Source organism: Saccostrea cucullata, unplaced genomic scaffold (assembly GCF_032062105.1).
Source record: "Saccostrea cucullata isolate Sc308-1 unplaced genomic scaffold, CSIRO_AGI_Scuc_v1 ctg823, whole genome shotgun sequence".
Taxonomy (NCBI): domain Eukaryota; kingdom Metazoa; phylum Mollusca; class Bivalvia; order Ostreida; family Ostreidae; genus Saccostrea; species Saccostrea cuccullata.
This window is the reverse complement of record NW_026927536.1, coordinates 1-21,432: the sequence shown is the minus strand read 5'-3', so window position 1 is coordinate 21,432 and position 21,432 is coordinate 1. Positions and strand designations below refer to the sequence as shown.

The 21,432-nt window shown below is 36.0% G+C and overlaps 2 protein-coding genes and 2 long non-coding RNA genes across 7 annotated transcripts; all 4 read left to right on the top strand.

Annotated features, from left to right (window-relative positions):
• Positions 1 to 2,485: 2,485 nt before the first annotated feature.
• On the top strand, positions 2,486 to 3,509 carry LOC134274729 (uncharacterized). The gene is made up of 3 exons (XR_009993710.1): positions 2,486 to 2,899; positions 2,992 to 3,075; positions 3,178 to 3,509. It is a non-coding gene; the product is annotated as an uncharacterized LOC134274729 (long non-coding RNA).
• Positions 3,510 to 7,749: 4,240 nt separating this feature from the next.
• LOC134274743 (uncharacterized) lies at positions 7,750 to 8,757 on the top strand. Its single transcript, XM_062756980.1, has one exon. The coding sequence runs from the start codon at positions 7,750 to 7,752 to the stop codon at positions 8,755 to 8,757; it is 1,008 nt and encodes a 335-aa protein (XP_062612964.1).
• A 2,400-nt stretch (positions 8,758 to 11,157) lies between these two features.
• Positions 11,158 to 12,270, top strand: LOC134274728 (uncharacterized). 4 transcript variants are annotated; one of them, XR_009993707.1, is made up of 3 exons: positions 11,158 to 11,267; positions 11,574 to 11,678; positions 12,176 to 12,270. It is a non-coding gene; the product is annotated as an uncharacterized LOC134274728 (long non-coding RNA). The 4 variants fall into 4 exon arrangements; XR_009993706.1 differs by having other exon boundaries at positions 11,574 to 11,682; XR_009993708.1 differs by having other exon boundaries at positions 11,158 to 11,343; positions 11,574 to 11,682.
• A 6,136-nt stretch (positions 12,271 to 18,406) lies between these two features.
• LOC134274734 (uncharacterized) lies at positions 18,407 to 20,089 on the top strand. The gene has a single exon (XM_062756967.1). The coding sequence runs from the start codon at positions 18,407 to 18,409 to the stop codon at positions 20,087 to 20,089; it is 1,683 nt and encodes a 560-aa protein (XP_062612951.1).
• The last annotated feature ends 1,343 nt before the right edge of the window (positions 20,090 to 21,432 follow it).

The following is a 21,432-nucleotide window of genomic DNA, read 5'->3' as shown; positions in this document are numbered from 1 at the left end:
GCCAACATGGCCCAAAGTGGTAAGTAACTTTTCGTGATTTGTTGCATTCTTTTGAAGTTTTACTAACATTGTGCCAGTTTTATACTTTCAGGGACTGGGAAGAGGAACAACGATGGAGGAGCAGGGTCGACCAACAGAGGAAGACGAGATGACGAGTCCATTTCCCATCTCTATACAGCAGCCAACATGGCCCAAAGTGGTAAGTAACTTTTCGTGATTTGTTGCATTCTTTTGAAGTTTTACTAACATTGTGCCAGTTTTATACTTTCAGGGACTGGGAAGAGGAACAACGATGGAGGAGCAAGGTCGACCAACAGAGGAAGACGAGATGACGAGTCCATTTCCCATCTCTATACAGCAGCCAACATGGCCCAAAGTGGTAAGTAACTTTTCGTGATTTGTTGCATTCTTTTGAAGTTTTACTAACATTGTGCCAGTTTTATACTTTCAGGGACTGGGAAGAGGAACAACGATGGAGGAGCAGGGTCGACCAACAGAGGAAGACGAGATGACGAGTCCATTTCCCATCTCTATACAGCAGCCAACATGGCCCAAAGTGGTAAGTAACTTTTCGTGATTTGTTGCATTCTTTTGAAGTTTTACTAACATTGTGCCAGTTTTATACTTTCAGGGACTGGGAAGAGGAACAACGATGGAGGAGCAGGGTCGACCAACAGAGGAAGACGAGATGACGAGTCCATTTCCCATCTCTATACAGCAGCCAACATGGCCCAAAGTGGTAAGTAACTTTTCGTGATTTGTTGCATTCTTTTGAAGTTTTACTAACATTGTGCCAGTTTTATACTTTCAGGGACTGGGAAGAGGAACAACGATGGAGGAGCAGGGTCGACCAACAGAGGAAGACGAGATGACGAGTCCATTTCCCATCTCTATACAGCAGCCAACATGGCCCAAAGTGGTAAGTAACTTTTCGTGATTTGTTGCATTCTTTTGAAGTTTTACTAACATTGTGCCAGTTTTATACTTTCAGGGACTGGGAAGAGGAACAACGATGGAGGAGCAGGGTCGACCAACAGAGGAAGACGAGATGACGAGTCCATTTCCCATCTCTATACAGCAGCCAACATGGCCCAAAGTGGTAAGTAACTTTTCGTGATTTGTTGCATTCTTTTGAAGTTTTACTAACATTGTGCCAGTTTTATACTTTCAGGGATTGGGAAGAGGAACAACGATGGAGGAGCAAGGTCGACCAACAGAGGAAGACGAGATGACGAGTCCATTTCCCATCTCTATACAGCAGCCAACATGGCCCAAAGTGGTAAGTAACTTTTCGTGATTTGTTGCATTCTTTTGAAGTTTTACTAACATTGTGCCAGTTTTATACTTTCAGGGACTGGGAAGAGGAACAACGATGGAGGAGCAAGGTCGACCAACAGAGGAAGACGAGATGACGAGTCCATTTCCCATCTCTATACAGCAGCCAACATGGCCCAAAGTGGTAAGTAACTTTTCGTGATTTGTTGCATTCTTTTGAAGTTTTACTAACATTGTGCCAGTTTTATACTTTCAGGGACTGGGAAGAGGAACAACGATGGAGGAGCAGGGTCGACCAACAGAGGAAGACGAGATGACGAGTCCATTTCCCATCTCTATACAGCAGCCAACATGGCCCAAAGTGGTAAGTAACTTTTCGTGATTTGTTGCATTCTTTTGAAGTTTTACTAACATTGTGCCAGTTTTATACTTTCAGGGACTGGGAAGAGGAACAACGATGGAGGAGCAAGGTCGACCAACAGAGGAAGACGAGATGACGAGTCCATTTCCCATCTCTATACAGCAGCCAACATGGCCCAAAGTGGTAAGTAACTTTTCGTGATTTGTTGCATTCTTTTGAAGTTTTACTAACATTGTGCCAGTTTTATACTTTCAGGGACTGGGAAGAGGAACAACGATGGAGGAGCAGGGTCGACCAACAGAGGAAGACGAGATGACGAGTCCATTTCCCATCTCTATACAGCAGCCAACATGGCCCAAAGTGGTAAGTAACTTTTCGTGATTTGTTGCATTCTTTTGAAGTTTTACTAACATTGTGCCAGTTTTATACTTTCAGGGACTGGGAAGAGGAACAACGATGGAGGAGCAGGGTCGACCAACAGAGGAAGACGAGATGACGAGTCCATTTCCCATCTCTATACAGCAGCCAACATGGCCCAAAGTGGTAAGTAACTTTTCGTGATTTGTTGCATTCTTTTGAAGTTTTACTAACATTGTGCCAGTTTTATACTTTCAGGGACTCGGAAGAGGAACAACGATGGAGGAGCAGGGTCGACCAACAGAGGAAGACGAGATGACGAGTCCATTTCCCATCTCTATACAGCAGCCAACATGGCCCAAAGTGGTAAGTAACTTTTCGTGATTTGTTGCATTCTTTTGAAGTTTTACTAACATTGTGCCAGTTTTATACTTTCAGGGACTGGGAAGAGGAACAACGATGGAGGAGCAAGGTCGACCAACAGAGGAAGACGAGATGACGAGTCCATTTCCCATCTCTATACAGCAGCCAACATGGCCCAAAGTGGTAAGTAACTTTTCGTGATTTGTTGCATTCTTTTGAAGTTTTACTAACATTGTGCCAGTTTTATACTTTCAGGGACTCGGAAGAGGAACAACGATGGAGGAGCAGGGTCGACCAACAGAGGAAGACGAGATGACGAGTCCATTTCCCATCTCTATACAGCAGCCAACATGGCCCAAAGTGGTAAGTAACTTTTCGTGATTTGTTGCATTCTTTTGAAGTTTTACTAACATTGTGCCAGTTTTATACTTTCAGGGACTGGGAAGAGGAACAACGATGGAGGAGCAAGGTCGACCAACAGCAAAAGACAGGATGACGAGTCCATTTCCCATCTCTATGCAGCAACCAATATGGCTCAAGGTTGTAAGTAACAAATTGATTATTTAAATGAAGTTTGTCATTTGTTAGGGAATGTGAGTGATTCTCCTTTGATGTGTTTGTTTTCTCTTTTTAAGCAGAAGAAATTTGAGGCTGACCAGGATCCTGAAGTGAAGAGCAGTCCCTCTCCCATTTAACAGCGTTCATGAGCAGAAAGTGCGGTAAGATTCATACTTGACCTCTGAGCACCTTTTCCCAATATTATGGCTTTCCAATTGATGTTGGCTTTTTCAGGCTTTGACCTCTTGAGTTTGAATTGACAGGAAGCAGAGATAGCCACCTCTGAAGGTCAGTCTGGAGTGTTTTCTGCTGCATTCAGAAAGTATGGGGTGTATAGTAGTTGTAAGTAGCGTTACAAAGGTGTTTCTTAGTCTTAGGTTTAGTTTGTATAGTATTTCCGGTAGGTGCAGTTGTGTTGTAGTTTGAGTTAGTAAGTAGGCTTTAGTTGATAGTTAGACAGCTTAGAGGAGTGTAGGTTATTATTGTAATTAAGGTATTTGTTAGTTAGTGCATGATTAGTGCTTGTGGTGGATAGGTTTGCATGATTAACACCCTAACAAGCAGGGTTCTCCATGAGCTGTTTTACTGTGTTGGTCCCGACACAGTAAAGATTCAAATTTTATCTGTGTGACACATTAAAAATTTTGCTGACACAGTAAGATCTGTGATAATAAAAAAAAATTGAAACATACAAATTCTCTCTATCTGTCACTTAAGGTAAGTCACTCGTCAGCTTTTTAGCGACAACAATTAAAAATTTTGCTACACATTTTTTGTCTGTTTATAAAATTTAATGTAATGATAATAAAAAAAAATTTATATTTTTAGACTAAGTTTTACACCTTCCCTCAACAAAACATACAAATTCTCTCTATCTATGAAACATAATTGCATCAAACAATTCTACCGTCTTTCAATTCTATACGATATCTAGATCACTTAATTATGCTTTCACCTTGCATAATCAATTATTTCCTAGACCCTCAATGGACTTGAAGCATGAAGGAACAAAGACAAAAAATTGGATTTCAAACTTCCATGTAACGCTTAATTGGTACTAGTAGTTGCAATTAAAGTACATTGTATTATTTTTAAAAATATATTTAAATGTCTTTTCTTTAGAGCCATGGCTCTAGAATTATGTTTGCAATGTAAATCAAACATAACACTGTACCAAAATCATTTACTTGATGTAAATAAATAGTTTTCAATTTTCAAGGAACTTTTAAAAGTATTTTACTATTCCGAAGTCTCTTTTTTTGTAATTCCTTAATTCGATCAATAAAATTGACAAAAAAATTATGACAAATTTGCTTTAAAAAATTGTAAGTAGTTCAACTTTATAGACAAGAATTTCCTCTGCATTTCACAACATGTGCTAATATGTTCGACCATACTATTTTTGTAACGAATTGGTGATTTTTTTTTTTTTAAATTGTGTGCATGTATTCTTAAGTAATTATAATGAATAGTGAGTCAGTTGCAAATTTGATCGCTAAAATACCGTGAAATTTTAGTGCTTTGCGTAAACTCTGCAACACAGTAAAATTTCAAACAATGGAGAACCCTGAACAAGTAACAAGCTACTAAAACTACTAACGTCTGCTAAATGTTGTGTGACGCGTCTAGTGTGTTGGTGTTAGTGTCTGTGTGCTTGTCACCTCTCGCTTTCAGCCATCACCGCTGGCTAGCAGCAATGCGAAAAGGGGGAAGAAATTCTAATGACTTCCCCTGCCAGTACATAGCCTCTCCACAACAAGTCCTATGCGATGCCTCCACGTGGAAGCAGACGGATACTGGGTATCATTTTGTCCCAGGCTAAGTTCGCAAGGACGCACGGGAAGATGAGTCTCAAAAGCATTGGTAAACATCTCATATAGGATCTCTCCTGATCACAAACCCAATTTAGTAGTAGAATCAATTGATATAAGTGCTGGTTTTTAAAAGAAGTGAACCTTTGTTCATTTTATGTCTTTGTCATCTTTTTAGCTCACCTGAGCCAAAGGCTAAAGTGAGCTTTTCTGATCACATTTTGTCCGTCGTCTGTCCGTCCGTCCATCTGTAAACTTTTCACATTTTCGACTTCTTCTCAAGAACCACTGGGCCAATTTTGACCAAACTTGGTACCAAGCATTCTTGAGTGAAGGGGAATTTAAATTGTTAAAATGAAGGGCCAAGTCCCCTCACAAGGGGAGATAATCAAGAAAAGACAAAACTAGGGTGGGGTCATTAAAAAATCTTCTCAAGAACCACTGGGCCAGAAAAGCTGAAACTTCTGTGGAAGCATCCTGGGGTAGTGTAGATTCTAAATTGTTCAAATCATGACCCCCGGCCGTTGGGCGGGGCCACAATGGGGAATCAAATTTTTACATAGAAATATATAGGAAAAATCTTTGAAAATCTTCTGCTCAAAAACCACTGTGCCAGAAAAGCTGAAACTTGTGTGGAAGCATCCTGGGGTAGTGTAGATTCTAAATTGATCAAATCATGACCACCTGGGGTAGGGTGGGGCCACAATGGGGAATCAGAGTTTTACATAGAAATATATAGGAAAAATCTTTGAAAATCTTCTTCTTAAGAACCACTGGGCCAGAAAAGCTGAAACTTATGTGGAAGCATCCTGGGGTAGTGTAGATTTCAAATTGTCTAAATTTTGATCAGTGGGGTAGGGTGGGGTCACAATATGTGTTACAAGGGGGAAATCTGGTAAAGAACAGAATGGTCAAAGCTTCTCAGGTGAGCGATGTGGCCCATGGGCCTCTTGTTTGTAAAATTTCACATTTTCATCTTTGGTCAAATTCAACGAAACTTGGCAAAGAGTATCCTTGGATAAATGCCATTATGGGATTTAAGTTTATTCAAATGAAGGCCCACTCCCTCTTCAAATGGAAGATTACTACAAATAAGAGAAAAATTAAGGACATCTTTTAAAAATCTTCTTTTCAAGAACCACTGAGACAGGAAAGAGACACTTATGTGGCATCATCCTCAGGTAGTGTAGATTCAAAATTAGTCAAATCAAGACCCCATGTTGGTGTCAGAATAGGGGATCAAAAATATATATAATACTATAGATTCCTTATTTTTCGTGAGTAATTATCACGAATAGGCTTTTCACCGTCAAATCACAAGAATAATAATTTGCAAATGCATGATTGGTTATAAGAGATTTTACATAGATTTCAGCGCCATAAAAATAAAGGCGAGTAATTTAATTTTGTGTGTGGTGCTTCTCACGAAATTACGCGAAAATTAATTCCACGCACATATTTAGGAATCTACAGTATGTAGGGATATACTTTTTTTTTCTCAAGCCACAATTAGTTATATTGATAGCAAATCATCCTTTTTGGTAGTGAAGATTTCATTTTGTTCAAATCATGTCTACCGGGAAAAGGTTTGGGCCACATTGGACAATCAAAGTTTTACATTGGATTATATTGGAAATATTTTTAGAAATCTTCTCAGAAACAAATATGTCATGACTGGTGATATGTATACGGTAGCATCTTCATGTAGTGTAGATTTAAGTTTGTTCAAATCATGACTCCCAGGTGTAGGGCAGGGCCCCATTGGATGATCAAAATGGACAGGGGAATACTGTAAATCACTTTTTATTTTCACATTATTACGCGAGACGGTATGGTCGCGAAAATTTCATTCTCGCGTATAATATAATTCCTTAAGATTATATAGAGCAATGACCACAATTTTGAAAATTTTGTCTCGCTAATGAAGAGTCATTGACTATCTCACGAAAATAAGGTGTCGCGAAAATTAAGTGATTTACAGTATATAGGAAACGTCTTCTCAATAATACCAAAGCCATATATAGTCATATTGATATGGAAGCATCCTTAGGTAGTGTAGATTCAAATTTGTCCAAATCTTGATTCCAGGGGGCAGGGAGGGGCATCAATGGGGATAAAATTTTAACAAAGGAATATATAGGAAAAAATTTTATGTTCAAGAACAGCTAAGCCATTGTTATTGATATAAAAATGTCTCCAGGTAGTTATTCAAGCCCCGGCCCTTCTCCTCTTCCTAAATTTTATACTTTTCAATACTGGACTAATTTGTCATTTACTAGCCAATATGCTTAGGTGAGCATATTGCCCATTGGCCACTAGTTTATTTTAGAAATCTTCTCACTTGGTATGAAGTGCAAGTGATCCCCTTTTGGTGTCTGTTAATTTTTATCTTTTTAAGAGGAATACTTTTAAGGATACACCAAAGGTTTATTTCATGATTTTTAACAATTTTGAGATTTTATTTGTTTATAAAAGAATGAAGTCACGGCTATATAATGCATTTAAAATTTTTGAAAAATGTGGTTTAGTTTTCTTATAATTTGACAATATTGAAACATAAACACTAACACATGTGAAAGTGCCGTTATTGAAGCTTCTGATTTGGTCTGCGGCTACTTGCTGATAAAAGGAGCAATAAATCACTGTGACCACTTGGGGAATTGGGGGTCAATTAATCCGCAGTTAATGCTGCCTGTATAAAGATTAGCATCAGTGGGAGATTGTTAGCACATCAGGAAATTTTCTTTAACAAGACACCATGTATAATTTTCAAAGTAATGCTGCAATTGCAACAATACCAAGTCCTAATGAATTATAATATTAATATCTGCAGTTAATGTGGCCCGCATAAAGATTAAAGTAATTAAGAAATCATTATTTTCTTTAACAAGACACCGTGTATAATTTTCAAAGAAAAGCTGAAAATTGATACAGGATTAATTTCTTATGAATTGTAAGGGCTCATCTGTATGATATCATTCTTGAAAAATATTTCACTCTATCAACATTACTTTCGTGTACATAATGCCGAAAAATAAAAAACGCAAGAGACCCATGCCTGATGGTGCCAAACATCATTTAAAAGCGTCTATGAAAGGATCTTGGTATAATCAAGAACACAGACAGGATCAGCAAGGAACAAGTGTTTCATCCAGAAAAATCCCCACGGAATCTGAACAATTGCAAGAGGAAAACAAAGGCAGCATCATTGTGGACTTAGATATTTTGAACTCTCAAATAAGTGAGAATACATGTTGTTCAAAATGTTACGGGAAAATGAGCCTTTCTGCAATTCCAAGCAAGCAAAATGGACTGTGTTCAAGTCTTTTGTTGAAGTGTCAAAATGTTCAGTGTAACCACACCTCTGAATTTTTTACTTCAAAATTGTGCACAAACAGTTTTCATTCATTTGAAGTAAATAGAAGTGTTGTACTTGGAATGCGGACAATTGGCAAGGGAAGAAATGCTGCATCAAAATTTTGTGCAGCTATGAACTTACCACAACCAGTGTCAGCAACACCATACAGTGACCACACTAAGCATATTACAGAAAATGCAAAATCAGTACTTCTGCAGGAATTAGAGAATGCAGCAAAGCGTGTACATTCCCTAAAGGAAAGTGAAGATGAAAACTTGGGCCCTGAAAGTGTAGTTGACTGTGGAGTGACAATTGATGGCTCATGGCTGAATCGTGGACTTTCATCACGTCATGGATTTGTCACTGTAATATCCATTGATACAGGGGAAGTTTTGGATGTTCATTACATGTGTTCTGTGTGTCCCGAGTGCTCCAGATGGGAGGATAAGACATCTCCTGAGTACCTTGACTGGTTTCTAGGCCATGAACCTGACTGCATGTTAAACCATGACGGCAGTGCTCAGAGCATGGAAACAGAAGGGGCCTCCATTCTCTTCAATAGGTCTGTCCAGAAGTACAATCTTCGATACAATCCATTTATTGGGGATGGGGACAGTAAAGCTTTCTTACGGGTACTGAGGGACAAACCCTATGGAGACATACAGATACACTGAAAAAATGCAAAATGTGTTCGGAAAAATTGACGGTGTTCGAATTTACGAGGCGAATAGAAGCATCACCGCTGAGCAAAAAGAAAAACGGAAAATTAACCGCTATAAAAAGAGAAGGAAATTAGATGCATTCCGGCACAGTGAGGGTACCCTTTATAAATCTGGAAAATTCCATAGCAGTGCAAAATCATCCAGTTCAGGTTCTGTAAGGAAGTGTTCCAAGTGTGGCAAACCTCGTAAAGGACATTCACGTGGAAAATGTTCTTAAATTGTGTTATCCTTGTAATTATAACCAAAGCATTTTCAAATATCAACTAGTTATCCTGCTTATCCATTTTGTCAGATTGTGAAATATTGAGAGACACAAACATCATAGAGAGACTTGATTCATATTTTTTTAATTAATAATTATTTTACATTTTACTGCAGAACAGCAGAGCAGAACTCTTCCATGGAAATCTTGTAAGCTTCCTGAAATGTTACAAAACAAATGTATTTAATATTTAAATGGATGTGTAAAACCTATTAAATACAATTACTGTTGATTTTTGAATTTCTATATAAATCATATTTGAAAAACTTGCCTCTCTTATTTCTCCCTTGATGTCACCGGGACACAGAGTTCTGATGAAAGCCAGGACGGAATCTGGGTACCTGTACACGTCGGTCACAGATCCAATGTTTTTCCTCTGTGAATAAATTTTTTTGTTTACAATTTATGAAACAAAGATAATTTATTAAAAATGGTACCTGTATATATCTATATGAAACCAAATTAAAATGTTTTAAAAATATACATATTTATATACATGCCTTTAATGCGTGCGCCCAGTGACAGTAGTGTATGTACCGATTTCTGCGGTCACAAATCCCTTTTCGTTTTCTACTTTCCACTGATGTTTTTAGGCTCTCGATAAAATTAATTCCATCATACCTATAAGCAATTATTAGGTTTTTATATATGCCTTAATTTATTTAGCAGGGACAAGAAACTTTCAAGCATAATTGAATAAACTCTTCACAGTGTATATGTATGCACATGTTCTAGTATATATGCAACTATGTAAAAGGTGTAATATTTTATTATTTTGCATCTTTTCTAATTATTCCTAAATATTAAATGTACATAATATCTTAAGTAATAATCCATGCATATGTTGTTAAAATGTAGTAATTACCCAGCATCTTGGATTTCTCTTCTGAGCTGCTCTTCCATGGTTCACACTTCTTACAGATGTTATCAGCAATCAAACTAAGGGGGTTCTGATTCAGACAGGGAGACCTAACGGACCACCGATGACCATAAAAATAGGAGGCGGAGCTTAACTCATGTCATTTTGCCGGGAAATCTTTCTGAATCAGAACTCAACACCTTTTTCTTAATTAAAATCATTGAAATACAGAAAAGATCCTCCCATTTTTGTGAATATGCATAGGGAATGTGTTTAAGTGACAGGTATCCAAAGCTGGATCTCGAAGGTGCCATATATCTAAAGCTTTGGCAGATTTTGTTGTGTAATGGGTTTTTGCCCTCTACTGTAAAGTAAGATCAGACGGTTGGTGGTATTATTTCAAAGGATTCAGCTCCCTTATTTATTGACCAATTCTTCTGAAAATTGGCTTGGTTGTTCCTCAAATGTGTGTTCACAAAACCGTATCTCAAATTTTTGATATTGCGCTTAGTTTTGGAATTACTGAGGGACATGTTAAATTAGGCCACTAAATTGATGACTTTGAAGTGCAAATTGGTGTAACTTTTGAATGAGAAGATTTATCAAAAATCTGAGATACGGTTTTCAAGTTCAATCTTTAATCTACCATGAGGCAAAATAACCACTTTCAGGAATGAAATACAAAAAAGTTGATTTATGAAATATTAATGCACTAAAATTTACATAAAAATTTCAATAATTTTTTAATAAGTTAACCAATAAAGTTAAAGTTAGGATAAAAAGAAAGTATACTTAACAAGCTTTCAAATGATATATACTTTTGTTATGTTATCTTTGATAATGAAAGAATTACAGCCAACTGAAACTTTGACATTTGGAAACCTTTGGTGTATCCTTAAGGCTGAACAGGATCCTGAAGTGAGGAGGACTCCCGCTCTCATTGAACTGCATACAGCAGCAGAAAGCAGGGTAAGATTCAGATTTTACTTCTTGTATCTTTGCTTGCCTATTGAAGTTGGCTGTACCTAGCTTTAACATCTGGACCTTCAATTGACAGATTTCAGTTCCCCTTTGATTCAGAAGAGGAACAACAATGGAGGACCAAGGTAATTAATATAAGAAGAGTCTATTCCTGTCTGTATTTTGCAGGTATTATGTTTCAAAAGTGGTAAGCAACAAGCTGCTTTTTACTGAAGCTTCTCACTTGGTATGAAGTACAAGTGTTTCCCCTTTTATGTCTCTGTTTTATCTTTTTAAGCAGAAGAAAGTTAAGACTGACTAGGAATTCTAAGTGAGGAAGAGTCCCTTTCCCATTCCGCTGCAGCCATGAGGAGAATACTCGTAAGAATCAGACTTTACTTCTTTTTTACCTATGGAACTTCATCATGACCCACTTTAACAGGCAGGAGTCTTACAAGTATTTTTTATTTAATTATTTCTGACATGTATCTTTGTCCTCCCTACTCTAAAGTAACTATGCTTTCCTCTCCTTGCCCCAATATTCCACCTTATTCCTAGCTATCATAACCTTATTGTCTTTATTTGCTTTTTGATTTTCAAGCTAATAATGTTGTAATGATTATGTTCATTTGAATTTCTGTGATTATTACATTGCTTTGTATTATTGCTTATCTTCTCTCCATCAAGTATTTTCAAGGAATTTGACAAGGGAAGAGGACCAGTGCTGACCAAGTGAAGAAAAAGAAGAGTCTATTGCCAAGCTTTGTACAGCAGCCAATATCTGATTAAGGAGTGGGTAAAAAGATTTATTTTTTGCAATTTACAAATTTTCTTTATACACTTATCAAATCATAGGTCCAGGGGGATTTACCTCTGCTGCACAACAGCAAGACTGTGTTGCAATAACAATAGGGCATCCCGAGGATGTGTTGTTTCAAATTAGGTTACATCATGATCCCTTTGGACTAGGATTAATAAAAAAAATATGAATTAAGAATTTTTCTTTTGATGACAAAGTCAAGGTGACTCAGGTGAACATTTTATCACAAGGTATTTTTGTTCATGTTTTTTTTCATTATCTTTGGATTTCCTTTGTTAACAAGTAGAAGATGAGACTGATCTCAATCAGTTAACAAGAATGTGGAAAGTAAAGACTTACTACTGTCTAACCTAAACATTGATGGTTAGTCAGATCAGATGCATGTAAAGCTCTAGACCTTGCATTATGTGAATTAGAGGAGATTTTGACTCTCTCATTGCTTGGATTCTTAGTGTCTTTTTGTTAATAGGCAGACGGTTATGCTGGCATTGATCCTGTTTCCAAAAGCAGATCAACATGATTCCTCAAGACTCCAAAGAGATCAACTATGGGACCTGAAAATAAAGGTAAGACACATGTACAAGCTCTGCAAAATCCTTCTATTCTGTAAAAATATGTTAGCTATTTTTCATTTATTAAGATTTTATTAATATTTATGTTGAGTCCTTGTGATTTCTTTTTTTACAGGGCAGACTGCCATCAATTTCATGTTTCTTTGATAGCAAACAAATATGCTTCAACAACAGTGCAGAGAGTAATTTAAGGTTTGGACTGCAAGTGATGGACACACTAAATAACTCAACTCAAAGAATTCAATGGATAGTGCTGAGTACATTATTATATATCTACAAAGTGATGGGCACACTAAATAGCTTAACTGACAGAATTCAATGGACCATGCTGAGAACATTGTTATATATCTACAAAGTGATGGACACACTAAATAGCTTAACTGACAAAATTCAATGGACCGTGCTGAGTACATTGTTATCTACAAAGTGATAGACACACTAAATAGCTTAACTCACAGAATCCAATGGACAGAGTTGAGTATGTACTAATATCTACAAAGTGATGGACACAGTAAACAGATCCAGTGTACCATGCTGAGTACATAACTCATTACGGATAACTCATATGACATCCACAGCAGATCACTCAAAGTTGTGTTACTACATTATTGTACAACTTTTCATTACTACGTTATTTTTAGCTCTACTGGTCAGAGACCAGAAGAGCTTATGCGATAGTAAGGTGTTCGTCGTCCGTCCGTCCATCTGTCTGTCTGTCTGTCTGTCCGTCTGTCTGTAAACAATTTTTCAAAATGCTACTCCTCCTACAGTTTTGGTCTGATTTCAGTATAACTTGGCACACAAGTAGACTACTATAAGATACATAAAATAGTGCATCGGTTTTTGATTTCGATGAACTGTGTTGCCATGGTTACTAAAAATAGAATATTCTGTGACATTCCTTTAAAACGCTACTCCTCCTACAGTTTTGGTCTGATTTCAATATTAAATGGCACACAAGCAGACTACACTAAGGTACATAAAATAGTGCATCGGTTTTTGATTTTGATGAACTGTGTTGCCATGGTTACTAAAAATAGAATATTCTGTTAAATTCCTTTAAAATGCTACTTCTTGTACAGTTTTGGTCTGATTTCAGTATAACTTGGCACACAAGTAGACTACACTAAGATACATAAAGAAGTGCATCCGGTTTTCGATGAACGGTTTGCCATTTTTATAAAAATAGAATTTTCTGTGAAATTCCTTTAAAACGCTACTCCTTCTACAGTTTTGGTCTGATTTTCTTTTCTCATCCTTTGTTATATGTAAAAAAGTACAGTAAAGAGACTTGGTTTTTTTTTTTTTTTTGTATATATATTATATATTATATTTTTTAATTTAAAAAAGTTAAAGATTGCATTTTTAAGCAAAAATATCAAGAGAGGTAAATCAGTGCTTGTCGGAATATCTAAGCTTAAGAGAAAGGGAGGTAATTTTTTTTATTGTGAATCCTTGTCCAGAGCATATGCTTTCTCCCCTTGGTGCAATGTGGCTAATACTTCTCTCACAGAGTGCCACTGGTCAATGGATGTGTAGTGACCTTGAACAAAGTTTCTAGGCCAAGAGTCAAGGTTAAAACCCCTTTCAGCTACTTTACATTTTTATGTTCATTGCTGAAAGTGGGACCCTTTGAGATGGCCACCATCTCAATGATATCTAATTTTAGTTTGAAAATTGCTAGAAAAGATAAAGTGATCTCATTCAGTAACATTATTATTTTTTAGTGTTTTAGATTATAAATAAATATAACAATATGCAAAATCTAAATTCTTTTATATTTTCTCTCCTTTGATTTACAAAGCAGGCCTTGCAGTTTTTAGCTCATATGAGATTTTCTGAGTTGCCTTGCAGTTTTCCATTCATCTGTAAACTTTTCACATTTTCAGCTTATTCTTGATAGAGATATATTGATATATGTGCAGACGATACACATATCGATACATTTGAAAAAATATCGAAATATCGCCCCAAAAATCTGACTTTTGTTTTTCTTTGTTTATTTAACATTTGGGGCTTAGTATATGAAATAAATAAGTTAAATATAAATATAGAAATGAAATAAATAATAATTAACACCATTTGAGTAAAATGTTTTTGTTTTACAACATATAAACAACTATTTTGAATAAATTATTCTCATTTTCAAAGAAATAATTTGTTTATTTCAATGTTTTATAACCAATTCATCTGTAAACTTTTCAAATATCATACGTATCGATATAGAAAAAGTATCGTCCCAGCCCTAATTCTTGAGAACCATTGGGCCAATTTTGACCAAACTTAGTACAAAACATCCTTGGGTAGTGGGAGTTTAAATTATAAAAATAAAGTCCCCTTCCGAGGGGAAATTGTCAAGAATGTACAAAAATAGGGTGGGGTCATAAAAAAATCTTCTCAAGAACCACTGGGTCAGAAAAGCTAAAACTTCTGTGGAAGCATCCTGGGGTAGTGTTACTAGTGTAGATTCTAAATTGCTTGGATTATGACCCTGGGGATTGGGAAAGGTCAAGATAGGTATTAGGGGGAAATCTGTTTAATAACATAATGGCTAAAGTTACTCAGGTGAGTGATGTGGCCCATGGGTTTCTTGCTTATCTAATTTAGTTTTATCTTTGTATGCAACACTTTTTCCTTCTTTTAGTTAACTTGTTACTGAGGTTCTAAGTAATTTAAGTTTTTTATGAAATATTTTTCCTTGTCAAGTTCTATAAGCATGTTCTACCTCATACACAAGTAGTATATGAAGATTTTCTAGATGTTTCATATTTTTTCAATTTTTCTTGAAAAGCATAACTGATGTACATGTAATTGTAAAAACTGTGTTTGTCCCTTGTGATACATGATTAATTTATGTCAGTTTGAATTTATCATATATATTAAAATACACTATTATACAGTCTGTTTGTCATGGAATTAAACTTGTTGAGTTTTTATTCCACCTCTATAATTGAAGATTTGGGGGCATATTTTGATAAACTGTCTGTCTGTTTATGTGTCTCCAAATTTACTAATTTTTACTACCCATGGCCATTCCTTTTGAACTTTTTTTAACCTTTAAGTTAGACTTTGACCTCACTTTGGTAAAAAAAAAATGATGTGAATGATTAGTGCTAGGGCTTTCATATTTCAAATGTGTATTCCTTGTAATGGAAACTTCTCTTTTTACCCCAAACAAAGGAAGTTTTAGGGATATATAGGAATCACATTGTCTGTGAATGTAATTTTGTCTAGGCTCTAACTTTGATATATGGAAACATTGGAAGCTTATACTTGTTATAGAGCTTGCTTGTAATGACCTGACAGTGAGTCCTGATCTGACACAAGGTCATTCCTGCAAGTTCAAGGTCACTGGCCTAAAAGTATGAAATTTTTGTCTGGGTCATAACTTTGTAGAAAGAATCACTGGAAGCTCAAACCTGGTACAGGGATTGCTTATGACCCAAAAATGTGTCATGATCTTATCCAGTCATTCCATTTAGTTCAAGGTTACTAGTAGAAAAAAGGTATGACATAACTTGACTTTGTAATGGAGAGTCAGTGGAAGCTCATACTCGGTACAGATATTGCTTATGATCAAAGAATATGCCTTGACCTTTATCCAAGGTCATTTTGGCGATTTCAAGGTCACTGGTAGAAAAAAGAAAAAAAATGTCTCGGCTAAAACTTTATTTGGAAAAGAATTGGTACAGGTATTGTTTTTGAAATAAGGAAAGTTCTTATTTTAATCCAGTGTCAATGCAGCAAGTTCAAAGTTACAGGCAGAATAGTGTAAAATTATTTTTTTAAGACTTTAACTTAACAATGTAGAAATACTAGGAGCTCGTACTTGATACAAAGATTGCTCATTGGAACCTGATACAGGTACTGTTTATGAACCTAAGGAGTGTCATGACTTTAATTCGAAGTCAAATAGCAAGTGAAAGGTTGGTGGTATAAGAATTAAAAATTATGACAAGCCTTTATTATCTGATGGAGAAATATCTGTACGTATGCACGATGATTCACTTAAAGTTTACTAATGATCAAAGTATATGTGAATTTTGACTAGTCTCAGTCTTTTTGGCAAGAAATTGAAATGAAATGGCAAATTGAAAAAAAAAATTCATTTTGGACCAATCCCGATCAAAATAAAACCATAATGAATAAAATAACAATTTATTGCCTTCTTTATTGTCCCCCGCTTTAGCGAAAGCGAGGGGACATTAAATCTCATTCGTCTGTCCGTCCGTCACAAAAACTTTAACCTTGCCCATTATTTTTGATTTAGTGGAGCTATGACTTTTATATTTCACTTGTGTGTCCCTTGTGAGAAGACCTTTCTTTGGGTACCACCATATTTGACCTTTTGACCTAGACCTTGGAGTTTGACCCACTTTTACACAAAAAATCCAAACTTTTACTTTGTCTTTTGAATAGTAGAAACTAGGAATTTCATATTTCACATATGCATTTTTTGTGTCAAGGCCTTTCATTGGATACCAACAATTTTGACCTTTTAACCTTGACCTTAGAGACCTATGAAAAAACTTTTACCTTGACCATAACTTTTGAACGGAAAGGGCTAGGGCTATGGTACTTCACATATGTAATCCTTGTGAAAAGACCTTTCATTGGATACCAAGAACTTTGACCATTTGACCTTGATCATGGAGATTGACCTAATTTTCAAAAACTTTGACCATGGCCACAACTTTTGAACAGTAGATACTACATGTAGGACTTCATATTTTTTCACATATGTATTTTTTGTCGCAAGACCTTTCATTGGATACCAACAACTTTGACCTTTTGACCTTGGAGATTTCCGTACTTATGAAAAAACTTTAACCTTGACCATATCTTTTGAATGGTAGAAACTAGGACTTACATATTTCACATATGTATTTTTTGTGGCAAGGCCTTTCATTGGATACCAACCATTCTGACATTTTGACTTTGACCTTGGAGATTTCCGTACTTTTGAAAAAAAAAGTTTAACCTTGACCATAACATTTGAACGGTAAGGGCTAAGGCTTTCGTACTTCACATATGTAATCCTTATGAGAAGACCTTTCATTGGATACCAAGAACTTTGACCCTTTGACCTTGACCTTGGAGATTGACTTACTTTTCCAAAACTTTTACCTTGGCCATAACTATTGAACGGTTAAGGTTAGGGTTTTCATCCTTCACATATGTATTACTTGTGACCTTTTTAAAGAAATCAACAACTCAGATCCTTTCACCTTGGAGTTTGACCTACCTTTCAAAAATGTATCCTTGGCCATAACTTTCTTTTGAACAGGGGGTGGGATTTTGTATTTCACAATCGTATTTCTTGTCTGAAAACCCTACTTTGGGTAATATCAAATATATTTCATTTGAATTAAGAAATGTTAAATCTTTGTTATGTTGCCATACGAGGTCATCTGTGTTTCACAAACACATCTTGTTCCTTATATTGAGAAGAGATAGGACTTTCATATTTGACATGTGCATTACCTGTGACAACATATTTCCGAGCATGCTATGAATTCTTACCCCTTGACCTTGACCTTCACAAATGGCCTTATTTTTTTTTTTTTTAAATCAACTTCAGTGATAATTTCTAAATAAATGACATATGATAGGGTGTTCATATTAGACACAATATGTCATAAAAAATTTCAGTAATGAGAGAAAGTCAAGCTTAATTTCATATGATGTCTATAGTATGTGTCATAGTATTCAGGACATTATTTATTGAACAGCCCTCGTATTTATTTTCTTAATACGCAAAAAAAAAAAAAAGAATCGTTTTTAAAACGTGTTCATCTAGAAAAAAAAATTACTGTGCAAATTTAGGGAAGTTATAAAACATGTGTTCAGTTTTCAATTTGAAAAGAAATTCCGCATTCAATTGTGGATGCATTAGGTAATCCAAGTAAACAAATGAGATCAAGGATGTATTACCAGAAATTCGCGCAATCTTTATTAATAATACAACAGGAAGATCATGCAACTTTCAGCTTAACGCATGTCATTTTTGTTCCAAATAGGTTAAAGTTAACACTGCATTCTATATAAATTCATCAAACTTCTTAAAATTCATACTTAATAACTCGACTTCTGAAGATTATGATTATTGATGTATTAGTTTTCAAGAAATGACCGAGTTAGACTTCAAAACGGACTCGAAGGACAATGGAGAAGATTCCCTTCGTTGTGACTTATGTGAGACAGAAAAAGGACAGCTGTTTTGTGTTTTTTGCCAAGTCAATCTTTGTACACGGTGTATAGGAGCCCACATGTTGGATGACCCTTTGAAGCATAAGATCGTACTAATCAGTCAACGCAGATCGGTTCCATCTTTTCCAAAATGCGAAATACACGAAAACACGTGTTGTGAGTTTCATTGCAATGAATGTGAGATCTATATATGTTCACTTTGTATTTCGTCTGAAATTCACAAAGGGCACGTGTTCTCCAGTCTTCATGAAATATATTCCGCACGAAGGCAGAAGATACAAGAAGATGTTGATAAAATCGAAAATGAATTTTCTCCGGCATATGAAGCTATTATTGCTGATTTGGAAGCTGGAGTCAACAATGCAGATGGTGGGTTCTTGAAATTGACTGAAGCAATTTCAAAACATGGGGAAAACTGGCACAAAGTATTAGACATCATAATAGCAGACATTAAACTTGAAGTTGATCGTTTGAAAAAGGAACACGTCAAGAAACTCAAAGAACTCGTCACTGAATTCAAGCATGCCCATTCTGAACTTCAGCAAATAAAGCTCGAATGCTCGGAAATTCTTTGCTCTAGTGATGTACCATTAACCTTGATCTACAGACCAGCAAATGAAGACCTGATGAAACCACCAAGAAGAGTTCAAGTGTCAATGCCAATATTTAAACAAAAGGAAATAGATTGCACACAGCTTAGAATCTTGTTTGGATCCCTTTTACCATTTCCCATTACAAAACAGGAAGGGACTTTTAATCGCAAAGCGACTGCATCACCTCCAGGGGACATAGAACTCTTCAATCCTAGACTTATCACTACGTTAGACACTGGGTTGGAAACCCTTTACAAAGTTACCTGTAATTGTGATGAAGAAATCTGGGCAAGTGGAGAAGACAGTAAAATAAAATGTTTTGAGGGTCAAGGATCAACGATCAATGAAATTGAAACAACATCAGAGGACTGGCCTTTTGACATAGCAATGACAAATAATGGCGATTTAGTTTATATAGACGGCGCAAGGAAAACTATTGAGTTGATTAAGAATGGAGAAAGAAAAAGATTGGTCACGCTACTGGAATGGAATCCTGTTGCTATTTGCGTCACTTCCTGTGACGAACTCTTAGCTACCATGTTCAGTGACGATAAAACACAGTCCAAAGTTGTCCGATACTCTGGCTCGATCCAAAAACAAACAATCATGTTTGACAACGAGGGAGAACATCTACTTTCAGGAAATGATAAAATTAAATACATATCAGAAAACGGGAACTTGGATATCTGTGTTGCAGACTTCGAAGTTTCTGCAGTTGTGGTAGTCAAAGAGTCGGGGGAGTTTCGGTTTAGATACAAAGGTTACCTATTCGCTGCCAAGGAAAGCCCTTTCAAACCCTGTGGTATCGCAACAGATAGTGAAAACCAAATCCTAACAGCAGACTGTGCGAACCACTGCATCCATATCTTAGACCAGGATGGACAGTTCTTACAATACATAGAAGGATGTGATTTGGATCGGCCATGTGGTTTATGTATCGACAAGAATGACAACTTGCTTGTGGCTGACATGAATGGTAAACTGAAGAAAATCAAGTATAAAGATTAGATAGTGTACAATGCAACAGGGAACATCTTTAGGATTTATAAAAGTTCAAGCAGTTCTTGATAACTCTAATACATATACTGTATTAGTGTATTTAAAAAAAAGACCAAAGTGAAGATGTCTTTGAACGCTTGAATGACGTTCCTACGCTAGCCTTGGATTGGAACATTCTGTTATTAAACACTGAACGTAACATTTATGAAGAATTTTAAAAAGGATTGTGGTCTGTTCGACAGTTACGTGTACCGGCTTTTTCATATACCAATGGGTGATCTTGTCTTGTACTTACCATCTTGTGGTCAGTAAAAAACGACATCACCAGAAGGTACCCGATGATGAACTACTAGTAATAATACAATATGAATCAATAGAAAAAAAAATGAATGCATGAAAATTTCAATCAATGCTTGTGAACCTTTGCTTCAAAGATGTAATCCCTGGAACTCGTTTGCATTTAGTAGATAACATGATCGAATTTAATCATCCTTTTGAAAATAATACATGTGGTCAATACCCCCTTATCGCAAGGCGTCAACGAAGACTCGAATACGGATTGTTCGGAACTGTTACAACTATTTGAAATAACTTAAAACCATTGAAACCATCTAACAAATTTAAATAGTAATTCAGTAAGTACATACAACACAACTCGTAGTATATGAAAACAAATCATTTTGTGGAAAATTATGTAAAATCACATTTTTGACAGAGGGAGAATTCTAGCTTGTGTTGCGTGTATCATGCCCGCTTAATCTTTCAATACAGTGTTAGCGATTTCGACATCTTCACTAAATATGCCAAAATTGACAATATTTATAACCAGGTCTTCACACAATCTATTCCCATGGGTACCAATTGCGCACCATTCTTAGCTAGGAGACTTATTTTTGTATTCATATGAAGCAGAATCTATTCAAAATCTTATGAATGAGAATAAAACACTTGCTCTGGCCTTCTACTCGACATTTCAATACCGTTATACCGACAACGTATTTTCAATTAACAATATTTATTTCCATTCATACATGTATGTCGACTCTTTATATCCAAGTGTGCTTGAAAAAGAAATACTAGTACCACAAAACCTGACAAATCTGTTTGATATTCACTTTATTTTGATATTTTACTTTAGGAAAAAACGTTAATTGTAACATAACAATAAAGCTTTATGATTTAAATAACAAGATGACTTCAACTTTTCAGTAGTCAATTCTCTTATTTTTTGTAGCAATATACTCTTATCACCTACCTGTGGAGTTGTTATATCTTTCAGTTGATTCGATACTCAAGAGCCACTCGGCACACCTCGGATTATTCCTTACCTCATCGTTTGATGAAGGCGTCGG

Excerpts from the sequence above, each read along its gene's own strand:
- LOC134274743 (XM_062756980.1), top strand. The coding sequence starts at position 7,750 with ATGCCGAAAAATAAAAAACGCAAGAGACCCATGCCTGATGGTGCCAAA.
- LOC134274734 (XM_062756967.1), top strand. The coding sequence starts at position 18,407 with ATGACCGAGTTAGACTTCAAAACGGACTCGAAGGACAATGGAGAAGAT.